Source organism: Zeugodacus cucurbitae, chromosome X (genome assembly GCF_028554725.1).
Source record: "Zeugodacus cucurbitae isolate PBARC_wt_2022May chromosome X, idZeuCucr1.2, whole genome shotgun sequence".
Lineage (NCBI taxonomy): Eukaryota > Metazoa > Arthropoda > Insecta > Diptera > Tephritidae > Zeugodacus > Zeugodacus cucurbitae.
Window position 1 is genome coordinate 29,593,066 of NC_071672.1, and position 22,268 is coordinate 29,615,333.

At 35.5% G+C, this 22,268-nt stretch overlaps 1 protein-coding gene and 2 long non-coding RNA genes across 8 annotated transcripts in view; 1 reads left to right on the forward strand and 2 right to left on the reverse strand.

Moving 5' to 3' along the window:
* LOC105218330 (putative mediator of RNA polymerase II transcription subunit 26) overlaps positions 1-22,176 on the reverse strand; it is a 43,499-nt gene extending 21,323 nt beyond the window's left edge. For 2 of the 6 annotated variants that reach the window (XM_054235440.1, XM_054235438.1), the window contains exons 1-5: positions 21,879-22,176; positions 20,105-20,165; positions 10,709-11,173; positions 10,567-10,644; positions 8,189-8,719 (exon numbers count right to left, since the gene is read on the reverse strand). In XM_054235440.1, coding sequence (XP_054091415.1) covers positions 8,189-8,719; positions 10,567-10,644; positions 10,709-11,173; positions 20,105-20,128 — 1,098 coding nt within the window. In that variant the 5' untranslated portion in view covers positions 20,129-20,165; positions 21,879-22,176. The remainder of the gene's footprint in view (positions 1-8,188; positions 8,720-10,566; positions 10,645-10,708; positions 11,174-20,104; positions 20,166-21,878) is intronic. The other 4 variants (XM_054235439.1, XM_054235437.1, XM_054235441.1 and 1 more) reach the window with 3 other exon arrangements.
* Positions 1,008-8,433, forward strand: LOC128923069 (uncharacterized). Its single transcript, XR_008472144.1, has 2 exons — positions 1,008-2,925; positions 3,021-8,433. It is a non-coding gene; the product is annotated as an uncharacterized LOC128923069 (long non-coding RNA).
* LOC128923070 (uncharacterized) lies at positions 16,860-18,550 on the reverse strand. Its single transcript, XR_008472146.1, has 2 exons — positions 18,409-18,550; positions 16,860-18,315 (listed from the first exon to the last, which is right to left on the reverse strand). It is a non-coding gene; the product is annotated as an uncharacterized LOC128923070 (long non-coding RNA).
* Positions 22,177-22,268: the final 92 nt, after the last annotated feature.

A 22,268-nucleotide genomic window follows, 5' to 3' on the forward strand; every position in this document is an offset into this window, starting at 1 on the left:
AGGTGCATGCATCAGCTTCTTTGCAGAATATGGTCGGAAGAAAGCATGCCTGACGATTGGAATCTCAGTGTGCTCTGCCCAATACACAAAAAGGGAGACCCCACAATTTGCGTCAATTACCGTGGGATAAGCCTCCTCAACATCGCGTATAAGGTTCTGTCGAGCGTATTGTGTGTAAGACTAAAGCCCACTGTCAACAAACTTATTGGACTTTATCAGTGTGGCTTTAGACCTGGAAAATCAACAACAGACCAGATATTCACCAAGCGCCAAATTTTGGAGAAGACCCATGAAAATAGAATCGACACACACCATCTCTTTGTCGACTTTAAAGCTGCTTTCGACAGCACGAAAAGGAGTTGCCTTTATGCCGCGATGTCTGAATTTGGTATCCCCGCAAAACTAATACGGCTGTGTAACGCAACTGACGTTGAGCAACACCAAGAGCTCCGTCAGGATCGGGAAGGACCTCTCCGAGCCGTTCGATACCAGACGAGGTTTCAGACAAGGTGACTCACTCTCGTGTGATTTCTTTAAAAATAATGGAGAAAATAATACGAGCTGCTTCTATAAGAGTGTACAGCTACTGGCGTACGCCGATGATATCGATATCATTGGAAACAACACCCGCGCCGTTAGTTCTGCTTTTCCCCGCATGGATAAGGAGGCGAAGCGAATGGGTCTGGAGGTAAATGAGGACAAGACGAAATATCTCCTGTCATTAAGCAAACAGTCGGCGTATTCGAGTCTTGGCTCCCACGTCACTGTTGACAGTCATAACTTCGAAGTTGTAGATAATTTCGTATACCTGGGAACCAGTATCAACAACACCAACAATGTCAGCCTCGAAATCCAGCGCAGAATAACTCTTGCCAACAGGTGCTACTTTGGACTGAGTAGGCAATTGAAAAGTGAAGTCCTCTCTCGACGAACCAAAATCAAACTCTACAAGTCGCTTATCATTCCCGTCCTGCTTTATGGTGCAGAAGTTTGGACGATGTCAACATCAGATGAGATGACACTAGGAGTTTTCGAGAGGAAAATTTTGCTCAAGATTTACGGACCTCAGAACATTGGCAACGGCGAATACCGCAGACGATGGAACGATGAGCTGTACGAGTTATACGACGACGTTGACATAGTTCAGCGAATTAAAAGACAGCGGCTACGCTGGCTAGGTCATGTTGTCCGAATGGACGAAAACCCTCCAGCTCTGAAAGTGTGCAATGCAGTACCCTCCGGAGGAAGCCGAGGAAGGGGAAGGCCTCCACTCCGTTGGAGGGACCAGGTGGAGAGCGACCTGGTTACACTTGGAATCTCCAACTGGCGCTGAACTGCGAAGGAAAGAGAGGAGTGGCGCGCTCTCATCGATGCGGCTATAACCGGCTAAACGGTTGAACGCCAATCACATACATACATATCCGTTGTACGGACGGACGAACGGACGGACAGACAAACATTCGGATTTTCACGTGACGAGACACACCCTGACCATTTTGATATATATAACCCTATATCTAACTCGTTTAGTTTTATGACTTACAAACAACCGTTATGTAAACAAAACTATAATGCTCTCTTAGCAACTTTTGTCGCGAGAGTATAAAAAATATGAAATCGGTTAAAAACTCTTTCGGCAATCCAAGTCAGCGCAATGACTTTTTCGGGAAAACTTGATTTCGAGATAAATGCGTTTAAAGTTTTAAGTACAATTTTGTCTAGTGTAGCGGAGCGAGGTGAAAAACGCTATAACTTCGCTTCTACTGTTTAAATCTCTATTAAAATTTTAGAATTTTTTTTACCGATTTCAACATATGTATATAACCCCTTAAAACACTTCACAGTCTGCCTGTCTGTCCGTCTGTCCGTCCGTCCGTGGAAGCTGTAACTTGAGTAAAAATTGAGATATCTTGATGAAACTTGAAAGACGGATACCTTGGCGCCTTAAGAAGGTTTACTTCGAAGATGGGGGTAGACGGACCACTGCCACGCCCACAAAATGGCAATAACCGCAAACATATATAAAGTGTTATAACTAAGCCATAAATAAAGTTATAAAAGCAAAATTTGGAATAAAGGATCGCACTTGGAAGGGGCATATTTGGATTCAATTTTAATATAAATTCAACGTCAGGGGTGTCACTTTTTGGCATCCGAATCACACTTAGAAATGTGGAGTGCTTGTCGCACTCACAAACAGCAAGAAAAGAATAACACAACCAAACGCATAAATCGCTTTCCGTGTTTTGTGTTTTTGCATTTCGTCACTCACTCAAACAGTAAGCGTCGATTCTATTTCACCAGACACCCAAAAATTGTGCGTAGATAAGAGAACGGCACAATGCACTGAAAGCAAATGTGCGAACAGCAACGATAGATCACGAAAATGAATGCGCAAAAATGAGCTGTGAGCGAAACACTCACGTTTTACAGTTATGAGATCGAGTGTCTTCAACTTTTACATATAATATATACATACATAATTACATATGAATATATAACACGCAATGAAGCAGCAAAACACGGCATTTTATTTTCATTTCACATATATGTATGTATATGTGCATATTCAAAAACAAATATGGCATGTATGAAGCTAATGTAAGAATAACAATAATACACATGTCTCTCACATATTGTTTGTCTCAAGTGTTGTGCTCTCAATTTCGCTCATTCCTTTTGCTTTAGCATTTTCGTCGGCCTCAACTCAAGAATGATAGAAGACAAGATTACGACATAGTGACGCGCTCAAGACCCACGAAAGGGAATAGGCAACATAAGAATTGTCAAATGGAAAACGGAAATGTGAAAAATAGTGAACCAAATTGAATAATGCGCAGATAAAATATCACAATGAACGTTAATCCTAAAATCGTCATCTATAAAATGATCCAATATAATAAGGCATATTTATAATTAAAACAAGTAAGGAAGGGCTAAGTTCGGGTGTAACCGAACATTTTATACTCTCGCAATTTATTTATTTAACTTTATTTATATTGTAACGAAAATGGCACCAGAACAAACTAGAATCGACAATCGAAATCGATAACTTGCCAGATGTATCTACAGATCGATATTCGTAGTTGCCAGAATGTTCGAGTGACGATGTATCGCTTACAATCGACTATATAAGGGCTGTCGGACTGGCAGCAACACACAGTTCTAATAAGAGAGTTGTCGAGTGAGGACAATTCTTAGGAGAGAGTTGTCGAGCAAAGTGTAAACAAGTTATAAGTTAGAGTTGTAAATTAGAGTATTGAGTAATAAAGTGTTAAGTTTGTTAAATTGGAAATAAAGATTAGTGTATAGACTTTAATAAAGAATAGTGTATAGACTTAGTGACTTTTATTTGACAATCCAGTGATCGAACTCAGGGTAGAGTTTTAGAGTAAACGACAGATTTTGGAAATCCGTTACAATATTATATAATACACAATTTGACCCACATATTCGTCATATATATTGTAACGAAAATGGCACCAGAACAAACTAGAATTGACAATCGAAATCGATAACTTGCCAGATCTATCCAGACATCGATATTCGTAGTTGCCAGAATGTTCGAGTGACGATAACATGCTAGCAATCGACTATATAAGGGCTGCCGGGCTGGCAGCAACCCACTGTTCTGATAAGAGAGTTGTCGAGCAAAGTGTAAACAAGTTATAAGTTAGAGTTGTAAAGTAGAGTATTGAGTACTAAAATGGTAAGTTATAAGGAATTAGAAATAAAAATTAGTGTATAGCCATTAAAGTGTGACTTTTATTTGACAATCCAGTGATCGAACTCAGGGTAGAGTTTTAGAGTAAACGACAGATTTTGGAAATCCGTTGCAATATTGTATAAAGTCCATTGAAAGTTGGAAACCATAATATTAGGTTATAACCACCGAGGTCCTCGTGTTCGATATATGGGGCCTTAAAAACCTGTGGTCCAATTTTCGGATTTTTATAATGGGGCTGCCATACTATTAACATAGTATTTGTGCAAAGTTCTGCACCGATATTTTCACTAGTGCTTACTTTATATATTGTAAAGTAAACGATTTAGATTGTCTTCAAAGTTCTGGTATATAGGAAGTAGGCGTGGTTGTGAATCGATTTGGCCTATTTTCACAACATATCATTGGGATGTAAGGAAACTATTACAAACCAATGTCATTGAAATCGGTCGAGTAGTTTCTGAGATATGGTTTTTGACCCATAAGTGGGCGATGCCACGCCCATTTTTCATTTAGTAAGCAAATCTGAGTGCAGCTTTCATCTGCCATTTCTTATGTGAAATTTAGTGTTTCTGACGTTTTTTGTTAGTGAGTTAACCCACTTTTAGTAATTTTCAACCTAACTTTTGTATGGGAGGTGGGCTTGGTTATGATCCGATTTCGTTCGTTTTTGGACTGTATTAGGAAGTGGCTAAACAAAAGGACTGCTGAAAGTTTGGTTTATATAGCTCTATTGAGTTGCGAGATATGTACAAAAAACTTAGTAGGGGGCGGGGCCGCGCCCACTTCCCCAAAAAAAATTATATCCAAATATGCCCCTTCATAGTGCGATCCTTCATACCAAATTTTATTTCCATAGCTTTATTTATGGCTTAGTTATGGCACTTTATGTGTTTTACGTTTTCGCCATTTTGTGTGCGTGGCAGTGGTCCGATTTTTGCATTTTCAAAAGCAACCTTCCTATGGTGCCAAGAAATAAGTGTGCCAAGTTTCACCAAGATATCTTAATTTTTACTCAAGTTACAGCTTGCACAGACGGACGGACGGACAACAGACATTCGGATTTGAACTCCACTCGTCACCCTGATCACTTTAGTATATATATTCCTATATCTAACTCGTTTAGTTTTGGGTGTTACAAACAACCGTTATGTGAACATAACTATAATACTCTCTTTAGCAACTTTTGTTGCGAGAGTATAATTATATCTTTTGTTACAAAATGTTTGCTATTTTGCCAACTTTTTTGTTGGTTGGAAAAGTGAAAAAAAAATTATTTTTATGTGACTTTTTTGTGCTATTGTTGTTTAATTCTGCCATTGCGGACTTCTTTTTCAAGTTAATACATTTTTCACTTAGAATTTTAAATAATAATTAACCACTAGCCTTGAATTCAGCTCTTTGTTTTGGTTTTATTGTTTTGTACCACCGTTCAATTTGTAAATTTGTCTTTTGTTTTTTGTTTTGCTCGCGTGTTCTGGGGTCGTGAAAGTGACACTCAACAGGAAATCAAAACCCTAACAAGCTAACTGAAAACGAATGTCGTAATCTTGTCTTCTATCATTCTTGCCTCAACTCATGTACATGCAGAAAAAGAGCACGAAATCGGTTTGAGCTTGTGCGTATGAGCATGTTCGAAATTAACAGTACAAGGCAACAAGCCATATTTTGGTTTGCCGATCACAAACGTAAACGCACAACTGATTCGGGTACACTTATTGTTAGGGTGTACCCTTGCCGTTCTCTGGTATACACAATTTTAAATGGGCGTGGTTTCGCCCACTTATGGGTCAAAAACCATGTCTCCGAAACTACTCGACCAATTTCAATGAACTCTTATCTTCGGTTCATAATATTTTAATAGCCCAAATGGATGTAATTTTTTTGGGAAAGTGGGGCCCCGCCCCAGCTGCACTCAAATTGGTATGCAAAAGTTTAAACGGGCGTGGCTCCGCCGACTTATGAGTCAAAAACCATATCTTCGAAACTACCTTAACTGATTTCAATGAAATTCGAATCATAATATGTATATTCCTGGCATTCCAATGATATGTTGCCAAAATGGACCAAATCGATTGACAACCACGCGAACTTCCCATATACCAGAACTTTGATAACGATCTGAATCGTTTTCTTTATAATATATAAAGTTAGCACTAGTGAACGAATCAAATGGACTACAATATTGTGGGCGTGGTTGTGTACATACAATAAAAATATATTCAAAATATAGCGTTGTGATGCCAAATAAATATTATGAACCGAATTTCGTTCGAAATTGGTCGAGTAATTTCTTAAATATGTTTTTTGATCTAATTCAAATTTTGAACACATATTTAAATTCAGTCCTTCTCTTTATATTGAAATCTAAACTTCGTGGTGTTTTTCCTTATTGAATTAAAGTACTTTTAGCAGTTTTCAACATAACATTAGTATAGGAGGTAGTCGTGGTCATAATCCGATTCTGTTCAATTTCCTAGTAATTAATTTCTTAAGTCGGTGGACACGATTTCTCGAATAGTTTTGAAGCAATTTTGTTAAAATTTGGAAACTTCTTTGAAATAACATTATCTACCTAATGGATGAAGGGTTTTATTTTTATTACAACTATTTTTTTAAAGCCAATATATGGCGAAAATTTTAACAAAAACTTTAGTTTTTTGCCGAAAATTCTGTCAAAAATTCAAATTTTAATATTTTTATGCTCTCGCAACAAAAGTTGCTAAAGAGAGTATTATAGTTTTGTTCACATAACGGTTGTTTGTAACACCTAAAACTAAAAGAGTTAGATATAGAGTCATATATACCAAAGTGATCAGGATGACGAGTAGATTTGAAATCCGGATGTCTGTCCGTCTGTGCAAGCTGTAACTTGAGTAAAAATTCAGATATCTTGACGAAACTTGGCACAAATATTCCTTGTCACCATAAGAAGAACAAGTTCGAAAATGCGCAGATTCGGACCATTGCCACGCCCACAAAATGGCGAAAACCAACAACACATAAAGTGTCATAACTAAGCCATAAATGAAGATATAAAAGTAAAATTTGGAATAAAGGATCGCACTAGGAGGGGGCATATTTGGATGTAATTTTTTTGGGGAAGTGGGCGTGGCCCCGCTCACAAATCGGTTATTTGTATTTAACTCGCAAACTAATAAATCTATATAAACCAAACATTCTGCAGTCGGGTCTTTTACACACCCCACCACACACCATGAAAATAGTTGAAATCGGATAATAACCACGCCCACCTCCCATACAAAGGTTGGGTTGAAAATTACTGAAAGTGAGTTAACTAACTAACGAAAAACGTCAGAAACACTAAATTTTGCAGAAGAAATAGCAGAAGGGAGCTGTACTCAGATTTTTACAAAATGAAAATTGGGCGTGGCATCGCCCACTTATGGGTCAAAAACCATATCTCAGGAACTACTGGACCGATTCGAATGAAATTCGGTATATAATATTTTCTTGACACCCTGATAACACTGACAGAAAATGGGCGAAATCGGTTCACAACCACTACTACTTTCCTTATAACTCAATTTTGAAATCCATCCTATTCCTTCACTTTATAATGTAAACATAAGGAACCAATGAAGATAACGGAATAAAACTTTACACAATTAGTGCTTATCATCTGAGGCTTCACTTGTAAAAAAATTGTCGAAACGGACCATAACTTTTCAAGGCCCCAGATATCGAACATGTTGAGCGCCTAAGGATAAATTTTAACCGAAAATATGGGTAAATCTCTCAGATATCTCAATTTAATTCAGAGGAAATTGTTTTCTTCTAATAGTGTGACTCTGTTCCAAAAATTATTAAAATCGGGTCATAACATTTCCATATACCTCATTGTAGGTTTTTCAAAAGTATCTTTTCCTAGCTCCCATATACCTAATTATTTTTTCAAAAATGCGGTGAGCTGCATTCCTCATATATGTATTGGTTAAATTTCTTCAATAAATTGCGAGAGTATAAAATGTTCGGTTACTCCCGAACTTAGCCTTTCCTTACTTGTTTTTTCTAAGTTCATTAACTACTTTTATCCAAGTACTAACGAAATATTTTTGGTTTTTTGATTTTGGTTGAAATTAGTTAAGCGGATTTTTTGAGACGTCAAAGGAGATGCGGTACCAACGGCTGAGTTTACGGAATTTTTAAATAAAAATTTCTAAATATGTAAATCTAAATATGTAACTTTGATATACTGAATTGTTTGAATGAAATATGGGATTTGACTGTTTGATTTTGACCTTTTTACCATGGTCAACTCGTTAATTTACCGTGTCCTTTTAAAAAGGTATTATTTCTGTTTCTGTAGCAAAAAAAAAATGTTTCACACAGCAAAAAAAGTTATAGATTTTAGACGGTTTCACAAAGCGTACGTATGTTTAAAATTATGTAAGGACTTTAATGAGCTAGACTAAAGTGAATGAATTGAAAAATATGTCATACCTTAAATTCGTATGTTTCTGTGTTTTTTGTGTAACCAAATTCGTCTTTCGTTTCCTCGACTGTCGAATACTTTGAAATGTTTTCCTTGTGTTGAGATGGTGTTGGTGTAGATGCTTGTTCAAAAGTGCTTATGAGATTTTGTGTTTTCGGTTGTGGGGAAGACTCGGGCTGTGATTGCTGCTGCTGCAATTGCTGTTGTTGCAATTGCTGCTGTTGCAATTGCTGTTGTTGCAATTGCTGTTGTTGCAATTGCTGTTGTTGCAATTGCTGTTGTTGCAATTGCTGTTGTTGCAATTGCTGTTGTTGCAATTGCTGTTGTTGCAATTGCTGTTGTTGCAATTGCTGTTGATGAAGTCGATTTTCATCGGCTAATTTTTGAGCAATTAATTGCTGCTGACGTATTTGTTGCACAAGTTCTTGTTGTTTTTGCAACAACTCCTTTTGTTGTTGCTTTAGTAAATCACAATTTTCCTGTTCTATATTTGAATCGATGTCCGAAATGATATTCTTAATAGTATTATTCCAATTTTCCTGTGTTGATGAATAAATTGAATTGTCAAAATTATTAGAAGACAGGTAAAGAAGAGCTAAGTTCGGTTGTAATACTCCCGCAACTTAATTTTGTAAAGTTATTAAGTCTCTTCTTCGATTACTGGGGCCTTAAAAAGTCATATGTTTAAATTTTTTGATGAAAATTTATCTTATCTTAATCTTTTAATACGGCCATTTGAATTTGAAAAAAAAACTGCGGAATGCGGAAAAAAAGTTGGTCAAGCGAAATCCTGTGCCCCTTCAAGTTAATCGACCTGTTGATGGCTCAGGGGTCATATTGACGGGCGTTGGTACTACTTAATGAAGAGTAATAGAGTTCTCTCATCGGAAAAGGGGCGGCCACTAACAATGACAAAGCCGATATTTAAATATCTCTAGGAAATCCTGAGGAGAAGGTAAGTGAGGCCCAAATGAGAATAGTAACTTATTAACCTATTGTAACTTGTTAAACACTAATTTGAACCTACACTGCAAAGATACAACTTTTCAATGCTCACTTCCCAAGATCCCAGTTAACGGAAATCACTTGGAGAGCTTTATGTGATACCGCTGTATTATACGTTATGAATGAACGCCACTCAAGCTGGGCTTTGAACTCTTTAAAACGTTTCAGCTCCCCGAAATCGGACAGCATTGAACCTGCATAGCTTCAACGAGCAGCTAAAATTGCTTGCACTTATCAAAAAATAAAGTGACCATGCACTAATCACATGCCGGTGGCATGCGTGCAAGTAAAATTTTATCCAAGTGAACACTCTCACTTCACTACCAGAGACTTCAAATCGCGTACTGCAAGGGCTGGTCGGCCGACACTGCTTTGTGCTTTGAGTTGGTTAGAGGAAGCCCTTCCATGTGGTTGAGTCACCTTCGTCGATATAGATGTCTAATAATGTTAGATTGGAGGTGGTTATTGGACCCCTTGATAAACAAGCCCTTTATCTACTTGCTTGATTGCGATTTTATTTACTAGGAAGGACAAATATTGCACAGGCCGATCTCCTTTGGGAGGCTCGAGTCTGCTAGTGGACAGGGTAAAGTAGCTAGGGCTTATGTTTGATATCTAGTAAGTAGGAAAGGGATATGTAGCCTTGTTGTGCTGTAGAGGAGCCATCGGGAGGAAATGGGTTATGTGGGAGGGAAGAACCCGTAGTAAATGATGCGCAGTGGGTTTTTTCACTGATGGGTCGAAGTTGAGAGGGAAAGGTCGGATGGGACAAGACAATACGGAAAACCTCTGACCTCTTTATCAGTAACTTTGCTATCCGAATTGTTAGAATGCCTGACCTCAGAGACCGGAAACTGCAAATTCGATAAGCTTGCTAAACAGGGCACCCTGGCCACATTGGAATTGAAATGAAAACGGAGAGGGTGTTTATTGTCCATTTGCGCTCGAGCGCTCATACAAAACTCGGCAAACGTTGGGCAACAACCTGCACATGTACGTTTACGATGGTTTTCGGCCCGCAGTTGAGCGTAAAAGGTCCATTGAACTGCTGCCTTTCAACAAAACTCATCTCACCGCAGTCGTAGGCTTAACAGCCAGCTAAACTCATGTTACAAAATCTGTATGGAGGAAGATTGGCATCATCTATGCACTTTCTCCTCCAAAATTCAACTTTCGCTAGATTGAGGTTAAAACACCCTGACAGACATACCTTGAGTGGACGTAGCGAATTTGATGGAAATAACATAAGAAATATGTGAATGATTTAAGATTTTAAAATTATTAAAAGCTTACAAAAAAAAGCCAAGTTGACACCCTCAGACGAATTCAAAATTATATTAAATTTCAACGAAACTATCAAAAAAATTTAAACAATACATACCTCTTTTGACTGTCCAGGTTGCACTGCATCAACTTGATCCTGAGAAATGGTTGTTTCAGTATTTTCACTTGATTCAACCTTTAATTGTGTATATTGAAAATTATTGTAATAAAAGTTAAAGTAGTAATTGCATTGTGCTTACTTGTTTGTTTTCTACTACACTATCTTCACTTAAGACGGTCTTATTCGCTTCTTCTGCGTTTTCGGTTTCTTCTCCTTTTCCTTCGTTCAGTACTTTATTTTCTTTGTTATCTTCTAACTTGCTATGTGCAACATTCTGTTGCGCAATAACAACAGTTGCTGTTGGTGTCGGTGCAGGCGAAGTGTTGGCACTTTCTCTGTCATATTCTATGACTATTTCAGGTTGACTTGGTACATTACCCGCTTCCACTTCTTCTTCTTCGCTATTATTTTCTCCAACTAGCTCAACTACTTCCTCCTCATCTTGCTTTTCACTACCAACCACTTTGTGCTCTGCTTCCGTATTTTGAATTTTCGTTGGTTCGGCAACCACGCTTTCGCTGCTATCCGAGCAATCTTCGATTTCGACTTCCTCGGTACTCAATTCTTCTACTACATTATTAGATTCTTCATTTTGCTTCACCTCCTAATTATCGCAACACACAATAGAAGATGCAACCAGCAAGGTTGTGAGTTAAAAATAAAATACATAGAATAAAGAGCAGTGGCATGATTTGATATGCGTATGCATATGTGTTATGTTCAGGTTAAGTTTTAGTAGCACGATCGCGATTTTTGCTTGCAGAACGACTAGATGTCAATATTGCAAATTTTTATATGCAAGGCAGTTTTAATAGCTGTTTAATGTGTGTATAATAATCTTGGCAACAAAGTAGGTAATAAGACCAGCCTTATAGGAAACATACGTAGACTTTAAAATCAGTCGTTTGTGAAGCCAGGATCCTTCCCTTCAATTAGGTATTAGGATACGACAAAGCGCCTTGAACCTACTAAAAATCTGCAGAGATTTTTCCCTTGTATATTCGCTATTTATTTAATTCTTTCTTGATCTCGCAAAGGCGGGACATTCCAGCAGAAAGGGATAATCAACTCGCCACCTCGTCCTCCTCCATGTAGCTTTGTAGAAGGTAGAATCCGGTAAGATTTCTAACAACACACTGTAGTTTGTAACAATTTCAAATAGCTAAATTAAATATAGTTCTGTTTATTACTCAAACATAATGATTTTGCTTTGTCAACTATGTATATCGAGCTAAACGAAGACTAGGCAGAGAAATAAATCACTTGTCTTATTTCTGGCAAAGTTTTGTTTTTCTTTTATAGTTCAAATAACTATCGGATCGAGATCAGAGATAGCGTCATGCATATCGCAATGAACAGTCAAACAACACCCTACTTATCCACACAATTGATACCTTACGTAAAATTTCGGGCATATTGATGAAATACGTACACGTGTTCCCATGATATTGAACGAAATCGGAGCATTCCCACACCCACAAAATGACATAATACAAAATATTCATATCTTTGAAAAGTGGGGTTCGACAAACTTCATATTAGCGATGCCACACCTCCAATGGTGTATTTGCGTAGAGTGTTACTTCGATATCCTCACTGGTTCTGAAGCTGTATGCACTCAAAGTCTGGTCTATGTATTGTTTGTTGTCGTCGACGTATTGTAAGTATCACCTTTTGTTGCTCCTGGGAGGCGATTCTACACCCAGCAGATTACAAAAGGAATACCTTCCAACCTTATAGTAGAAACATCTTGGACAGAATTTCGTTTCGCTGCTTAACTGGGAGCATAGTGGTCTCATTGATGGATTGCACCACCATGCGGAATAAGGTTTAGTCTGTATTCCTTCTTCAACTGGTAAACTTTTAGCACTGTCTACCGAAGTTTGCAATATGAATTGCCTGCTAAAATAGGTCGCGCACTTTTTCTGGCTCTCGAAGGCATGACTATCGATTTGAAATTCAAGTCGGCCGTTGTGTCTTCTAGGGTTCAACGGAGATTTGACGGTTGAACGAAACTTACTCACGTCAGGGGAGAGGTTACAAAACTTTAAGTGCTCTATTAATTTCGTCCGCTTGTGGTTTTTTACCAGTTACAAACCTTCAAATAGTGATTACGAGTACTTGCCGTCAAGGCGGTTGTCGATGTAGTTCGTTGACAGCATGGGACCAGATAATGTGTGGTCCACTACCGAAAAGACTTGAAGCCCGAACAAGTCTTAAGATAGCAACATCCATGTATAACACCTAACCGAAGTGGAGTATGGAGCACATACGCAGCAGAAAAAACCCGGTTAAACTCACCGCCAGCTCGACGCTGTGTATAAAGCAACACTGATGCAAGAAGTTATTCTAAGGATGAACAAATATTATTACAACTTCACTGACCCAAACAGGTTTAGTTCGTGGAAATATCAGCCTTTAGCCGGATTAAATCTGAGGATTTTGTTAGTAAAATTATAGGTTTTTGAGGCCTTCCCCTCGGAAGTAATATAGTGGATAAATACCAACCATAGACCCCAAGGAAAAATCGAATGAGCGTAAAGAATAAATTGCAAAACAAATTATAATCTAAGAGTGCCACTATATTTTCATATTAAAGACTACATATGTGGTTGCCTTTATAATTATTTCGCAGGGTGTAGTGGGTATACAAATCCTGGAAAATGAGATTTGTATTTCAAATGTTTACAGACTTGGCGAAGCTTCACGAATAGTGAAATATAGACTTTGGTATGGTATCCCTGATTCTGACGACAGGACTACTTCTCTTTTAAACATTCATCTCATGGCCAACATTTTATATAGTAAAACAGTTTTATCTGGAAATCTAACAGGACTTTCTAAAAATAGAATCGAAGACGTGAGTACGTATTTGTTCATTTTCATAGTGCAGCGAATACTTCTCAACTAAAGGGGAAATTCAAAGGGGTCTGTCGAATATTTACGTTCCTGAATTTGAATGATTTTAAATGCAATTTTAAGTGAAAGGTATATATTTTATGTTAAAATAATAATAAAAGTTAATTTGCGTTGTATTTTTTTAAATTAAAGCTATTCTTTACCTTGTTTTTTGGATATTTTGTATGCGTCTTTATTATGTTTAGTTAAAGTCTTAGTTGTGTTCCTCCCTTCTCCCCCTTTGACTGTTTTGTCCAGTGTATTTGTGGGTGTCTTAAGTTAATATAAAAGTTAAAGTTTGCTGCAGAAATTTGCAGACATATACAAAGTCTACAATATACTAACGCCATTTTTATTTCTTCAAGGTCAAATTTGCCTTGTAAAGTGCTATAACTAAGCCATGAATAAAGTTATGAAAACAAAATTTAGTACAAAGGATCACATTAGGCAGGTGAATATGTATTGGGATCTAATTTTTTTGGGAAAGTGGGCGCAGCCCCGCCCATTTATGTTTTTTGTGCATATCTCATAAACTGCTAAAGCTAAATCAACCAAATTTTCTGGAGTCATTTCCTTTAAGCATTTGTTTATACAGCAAAATCGGATTATGACCAAGCCCCCATACTTATGTTGAAAACTACTAAAAGAAAAAAAACCAGAAACTCTAAATTTTATCGTAAAGATGGTACGTAAAAGTTGCATTAAACTTAGCTTAAAAAAATTAACAATAAACGTGGTGACGCCCACTTATGGGTTAAAAACCATATCTCAGGAACTACTCGACCAATTCCATTACTACAGTTTGATAATTGGCGAAATCGGTTTACAATTTTGATGTCCATCTGATACAAATACTACATTTCGAGTGTGGCATCGCCGGTGTAAAAATTGCCGAAATCGGACTATAACCTTTTAAGGCCCCAAATATTGAACATGAGGGCCTCAGTGGTTTTGGCCAATTCGGTAAATCTCTCAGATACGAACATAGCCCTTCCTTACTTGTTTTTAATATTTTTGTTAAATATCTGATTATCATGTCTTATTAACAATATGTATAGAACTTTCTTATTAACAATGTTAACAAGTAGGCAGGCGGCCTTTTCCTCCATATATTAATATCTCTGTTATTACAATAAAATGAAAAGGTTTAAAACCGAAAATAACAAAATTATTATAACTTTTCCCGATCGTTCCTATGAGCTATGGGATATAGTCGCACGATGTGGCCAATTTTTTTATAATATATTTAAACTACTTTCCTTGATTTTTGTTGAAAATTTCATAACGATATCTCAACGGGATTTATTTATGGCCGCGGCTTCATACAAGCGGAACCACTGTGCACTGGTAATTACAAGTTAATAAGGTACTATATAGAAGTGTAATCGATTCACAATTTCGTTGCATAACGAACAGTTTTTAATAAACAAAAAGTTTGGTCAACACATTTAAATATTTTCCATTTTTTCGCAAAACATCGAAATTCTCAATAACATATAATTTATTTTTTAACATACGTATGCATAATCTTACACTACACGTTAAACCACTAAACTCGTCGAATCAAATAAGAAAGTATTCATAAGTTCTACTTAGCAAACTGATTAATGAAAACAACTTAAAGCATAGGCGTATATATAGGATACATTTTTTTACGTATAATTTTGGAATTTTTTTAAACGTATGCATTTGGGACAAACATTATATCACAAATCAATGTACTACAAATACATACAGCACTTGTCAGAGTAAGTCAATTTTTATTTAAAGAGAAACACAAATTACACTGAGCTCTAGTGCTTAATATTTAAATGCTGATTGTATATATGAAGTTAAGAAAATGCATAAACAACAAATAATTATGAGTTTCTTTAAAATATTTTTTGACAAACTGTTTTGCAACGATATTTTTTGTATTATTATTAAACGTGTTTTATTTGACCAGCAAATTAAGCTATTAGCTTATTTTGTATGGAAGACTTAGCCAACATAATTATGTTGGCTTGTCATAAGCTATCATAGCTTGTATATTGAACTAGAGGCATTGCCAGTTCATCGTTTTTTTTTTCATTCACAATAGTTGGGTTTTTTTTCCAAAAAAATGTAGTTGGCAATAGCGAGAAACCCCATTTTTACAGATAAAAATGTAAACAAACCAAAATTTTAAATTCTATCGAACTTTATCCATATTTATTTAGACCATCCCGGTCTAAATTCTGCATTTGGGACGAAGCGCAACTTGAAGAGATTCATGCTGTCATTTTATCCAGAAAAAACAACGGCTTGGTGTGGTTTGTGGGCCGGTGGAATCATATTTTATGATAACCGACAATTTGATGCCTGATTTGGTTTCACAACAAGACGATGTCACTTCCCACACATCACATTAATCAATGGATTTGTTCAGAAAACACTTCGGTGAGCAGATTATTTAATTTTATAAATGTCACAACTATTGCTCATGTGCTACGTATAACGAATAGCGCCGTTGCAGACAGCAAATAAAAAACGGAATGCTGGGACGAGCAATTGTGAGGAAGTATATGTATGTATTTCTTTGATTTCTTTCTGGATTTGTATAAATAAAAAAAAAAACTCATTTCGTAATTAAATCCACCGGATAACTCTGATAATACTTTCACATGCATACTATTTGAAAAAGAATAATGAAGATTATATCCAATGAATTTAACCAAGATTTTTCAGATTTTGTTCGATTATATCACAAACAGTTAGTTTGTTGAGCTTATACTCAATCCTTGACTACAGTTACAAACCAGCGTTTCTAACTTTCGTTACTTTGAAATTAATTTATGATAAAATGAAAGCTCCAAAACATAAGTACTTCTACATTTATGCAAATTCGTTAATTAATGTTTTTTTTTGCATTGCACCCACGCATATAAAGTATACTTTCGGTAAACCCTTAGGTACGACTATGCACAAAAAATGTTACTAAATTTAATAATTGATTTCTTTTTTAGCCGAATCGCGTTTAACAGATTCGGAAGATTTCAACAAGGCAGACGTAGTTTGAGTAGAATTAGTAGAAGCAGCTGTGATCAGCTGTTTGGTGGATTCCATTGACATGGCAGAATGACTTATTACAATATCGGATACTACATCGATTTTCGAAGTTTTCTTCATATCGGTAGACGATTGTGCAGTAAAGCTTGTAGCCGCAATGGATGTAGAGTGCAGGTTCTCGTCGGGTTGCACGTCATTAGAATATTGCAATCGTAATTGCTTGTGAAAATCTTGATTTTCATTAAGTGGTGTTGTAAGTGCCTCGCCATTGTCGGCTGTATGGTTATGACTAATGGCAAGCGTGGGCATTTGCAATAGTTCTTCAGCACCAATTGTAATTATTTTTTTGTTGCTACTGCTGTGTGTACTTATTGTTGACGACGACGACTTCTGCATTGTAGATGTCCTGCTGATGGATTTAGTGGTGCTTGACATCTGTTAGGAAACATATACATAATTCATAAGTGCTCTCAAATGCATACATACAATAATTGACTATGTACAATAGTGTTATACTGACCATAACAATAAATACTAAAACACAAACATATGAATATGAAAATTTTAAGAGTAGTTTTTTTTTTTGTAAGCGAAACAAAGTCAACACACAATAATCCGACAATCCAAGCTGAAACCAACCAACATTCCTTCTTCGGTGGAGCTATGAACCGATCGTACTTCTTTTTTAGTACCAAATTAACTTATACTTTAACTCATAGCCCATTTAGTTTCAAAACCACAATAAGCGCATTGTAATTAACTTAACCAATAAACATGAATTTCATAAAATCAACAAAAAAGACGAAAACATGTATAAACGCTATAAAGTGATAACACAGACATGCCCCTATATACATCATTTTATAGTATTACATATAACGTAAGTAAACATTATTATATAATACTAGCGGACCCGACGGACCTTGTCCTGCATGATATTTCAAGCTATTAGGATATTAAACACAGTATGAAATGAAACACACATAATAAAATAATTGCAATTAATATGCAATTGGTTTGAAGATTTGGTGCACCGACACTGATTGGTAGCGACATACAATTATAAAAAATTTCCCAAACAAAAACTAGTTATTATACCTTTAGGCGGTTTCTATATAATCATAACCATTACACATTATTTTGGTAAATTTTACTGCTGATACCAGAATAGTCACTTGATGTTTGTCAGGCGAAAAAATGATAAACAGTCGTTTAATTTTAGGAGTTACGTGGGTTTAAAATTTTCAAACTTTGAACAATTTTTTTTTCTGTCTAATTAAATATTACAATATGTTTAAAATTTTATCCAAAAATATCAAATAGATCTGTTTAAAATTCAAAGAGATAGACACTTTTTTGGACACATCATGAGAGTTTGGCTACCAAGGGCTTAGGTTTCGGAATTCGTAAATCAAAATTTCAAAAAATACTGTTTAAATATGTAACTTTGATATGCTGAATTGTTTAAATTAAATATATGATTCTATATTGTATGAATTGTAAAAGCACTCTTGTTTTCAGCCACTGAAACCCCCTTAAGCCCCTAAGTCAGAATTTCAATTAAAACTGTTAAAAAAAGTTCGAATCTTTATGGTAATTTTGGAATTAAAAAGATATGCGATTTAATCAATTCACATTACGCAGAATAAAATAAACCCACCATGGGTCGACAGTCAAGTGAAGGTAGGACGCGTCCAACCGATAGACTTTGTCAAGTTTGGAAACGAAAAAGCAGTTATACGTTGCCAAACTACGCCAAAGAGTCTGTCTATTCTGCAATCGATCTTTTATCGGTCTTTTAAGACGTCACCTGTCGCGAATCTACAATTGGCGGTGATAAGTTTAATAATAGAGATATGTATTGTACCAAGAAGATCAGTTAACATATTATGTGATAAATTGATTTATGTTTACCTATAAGGTGTATTGAATTGGAGGTAGTTATAGATCGGTTTCATACAAAGTGTGTGTTTTTTTGGACTTGTGGTTTACAAGATCATTAATGTTATAAACAAGAATTTAGTTTTATTATAAAGATAAGGGTTTGATATTATGTTCGAGTGATCGCCGCGGCTGGCTCGACTAAATGCCAATTTTCGACCATTATTTGCAGCAATTGGGTATGAGGTCCAAACCCGGCAAAAAGTATTGAATCCTTGAAAACCACACATTTACGAAAAGTACACTCCTATTAAAAAATAAACATTATTTAGAATACCACACATATTTCACTTTATTGCATAAGAGACTATTTAATTTTCTAAAATTCAAATTTGTTACTGAATCTAAAGTTTTGGGTTGACTTTTTGTCTAATAAAGCCGTCGTAATGATTACCATATCATTTAAACATAAGTTGCTAAGCAATCTCTAGTTTAAGGGGTTAGACGGGTTTCAAAATTTCAAAATTCGAATAAAATAAAAAATGTTTGTCTCATTAAATAGGTTAATATGTTTAAAATATTATATAATATTAATGATCCATGTAAAATTGTAAGAAATAAAGGCTCTACTTCCCCATCAGGTCACGTCAGTTTCTATTGAAAACTAAATTTTTTAAGTCGGTGGACACGATTTCTCGAAAAGTTGTGAAGCGATTTTGTAGCATTTCGCATATGGACAGAGCGAAATCTTTAAACCATCCGGCAGTAAACAAGGCCAACAAAATATAATACAAAATTATCAATATTTCATACTGAAGACCATTAGCTGAAAAAAATTATTATAGCGGCTAACACGCATTAAATGTAGACAGCGAAAAATTTCTTAATTTTATTTTTTTATTTAGTAGTCAACTCAGTTGTAATTTATGCGAAAAACATACATACATGCATATATAAATGAAATTATTATTATTTACTGTATATAACTTCTTTATAAACTTTTCGCAGTCAAATTAATTGAATGCATTAAGAATATAATTGAGAAACCATTTTTTGCCCTTCGCACAGCCGGCTACTCGATTAACGAACAGTTGTTTGACATTTTTGTTTTTGCTGCTCATAAGAAGTTGGTAAGTTTCAGCAGGTGTTTGCTATTTTATCAATAAACACAGCCAAATTTACAGCGTGGAAAACAACCCACAGCGCTGCATTACATTTGCAACTCAATTTGTAATCCATTAAAAATTAATGTCGAAAATGAGATTTTTCTTTTGTATGGTAAAGCGCGCTAAATTAGCGCTTTAATCGAGTAATGGCCGGTTAATTGAGCAATTAGCTCCAAGTCGAAAAGGCTATAATATGCAAAAATGTCGTATTTATAACGTAATACGTATTTGCTTGAAATTGTAATACAATTCATTAAAAACGGTTACGAAATAGCTTAATATTATAACAGTGTGTTGTATTTCGAAATTATTTACAAATCGCAAGACACAAATATTAATCTTAATTGAGAATACCAAATTGATGGATTAGATTCTACAAGTTGTACTCATGTACTTATGTATGTATACACGACCAAAATTTTGACAAATCTTTCGGAAATATCAGCTTTATAACATAACAAAGTTTTAGCAGATTGATTGTAAGTGAATGCAAGCAGTGTACAAGCATGAATGAACTTATACAGGAAGCAGTAAAACTAGCAGCAAAACTCTGAGATTCTTACCTTTGACTCAGTAGTAGAATCCATGTTGAGTTTTGTTAAATAATATCAGGAAAATCTGTAACTAAAAAGCGGTTTTATTAATTTTATTTTGAAACGTGCATAACAACAAGTGCATTGGATTAATTATGTATTTAAAAAAAATGCATTCTAAACGAGTTAAATAAACGTTATACGACGATACCGTGTTAGGATTGCAATCATATTTGGTAACTTATTACATGTCATGTTCAATATTTATGTATCTATAAATGGGTTTAGACAGAGGTCTACCCCAAGAGATTGAAATGATGACAAAACAAACAAATTTTGAAACTTTCAGCGTAATAGCAAAATAGGATTTGCCGTTCCATTGTGATGTCAAAAGACCCCTAAATATGAATCACAAGGAATACACAAAATTCTTTTAAAATGTCTAAGAGTTTTTCTGGTACTTTCGGTAAAAAAAATTGCAAGCGGCACTGAGATGGTCTCGGTATCTGTTGGCTTGAAAATTTATGGCCCATTAATAATAATAGAAATTTTGTTCAAAATGGTACACTTAAGGCTTAAAAGTTGTAGTAACCCAACGTCTGGTGGAAAATCATTTATTCAGATAGCGGAGCGGTTTTCACGACCGTCGATTCTACGTAACCAGAACGGATCCCGATGTTTATCCGGCCAAGGACTATCAAATCGGCAGCATTACTCAAAATTATTTGTGGGATGTTTTATGCCGGTACAACAACAACATAGCGGAGCGGAAATACTGGCTCGAAGTTAGAGTTTGACCTCACTATGAATAACATTAAACTACTATATTATCATTTGAGCTCATCGCTGAAGAAAATGCAACTTTGCACTAATTTCATCAGATTAGAGAACATAAACAATATTTTTACCCCCCATACTTAAACAATCTTATTTTGTATCCCAAATTGAAACAATCTCAATCTATACTTTGTTCCTCCAATGTTATGATTATATTGGGCAGGCTCTATGAAAATACTTGACACTTGCTATAAGGCTCTGGGTTGGAGGATACCACGACATACCAAGGTTCGAATATGTACTCTGATATCATGATTGAGATTACTACAAGGAAAGTGTTTTCCGATAGAAAACATCAATAAGCTTCGTCGCGTATAATTCGAAACTTACAGGCAAGGAAAATATGGAATTTGAAGAGGTCATAAACTATTAGAGACATCTTTTAAATATTGGTTTTCCAGCGCTTGTCGAGCTCATGCGTTGTCTCTGTGAGTCCAGCACCCTTATAGTTACATGCCAGTTATACATCATGGACGTAAACTAATTTTTCATGGTCGCCGATATGTTTTCTTTAGTTATGTATTGTTTAATTTTATTTCAGAAAACCCGTTATATTTTCATATTTGAAATATAAATTTTCATATTTGTTTCATATTATATTATATTATGTAGCCAGCAGCTCTGGCTATCAATCACAGCACAATTTTTTTTACAAACGCCTATATTTTGCAAAGACATTTATTATTAATTCAGACATGTATTCGTGTATTATTGCACAAACATGCGCCATTATTTAACATATGCTTTCAATATTTCATAAACTGTTCACATAGCTGTCACTTCAATTTAGGCATTTACTTTTAGCGCTCATACGTGAATGTTTGTAAATGTACGTATGTACACACATATATATATGTAAGAACATACATGTATGCGTTTAGATATCATTTTACAGTTTTCCAGTTATTTTAGATACTATCGAAATCTAGAAATAATGAACTATGCTTACTGTATATGCCATACTTACTACTTAAAAATTGTTGAAACAATTCACACTTGTTGCTGCGCAGAAAATATGCAGTGGCAATCCTTGCAATAAATTAGCAAATTAGAGCACAAATTTTTTACACTCTTAAATACACACACACGTAAATCAGTATTAAAATCAATTCTTTTTTAAATTCGTTAGATCAAAATTTATAGCAAATTTAACTAAGAATTTGCCGATGAAGTGGTTTATATCTAAAGCAAAATAATCGTAAAGAAAATACGCAGGAAAACTAAGAATAAGTGTATTAAACGCGAGACCAGGCGAAAATGATTTTTGGTTGGCAAATAAACCAGGGAAAATTTGAACGAAACGCCAACGCTAGAATAAGTATTATCTATCTATATAATGCCCGTCTGCATATGTAGC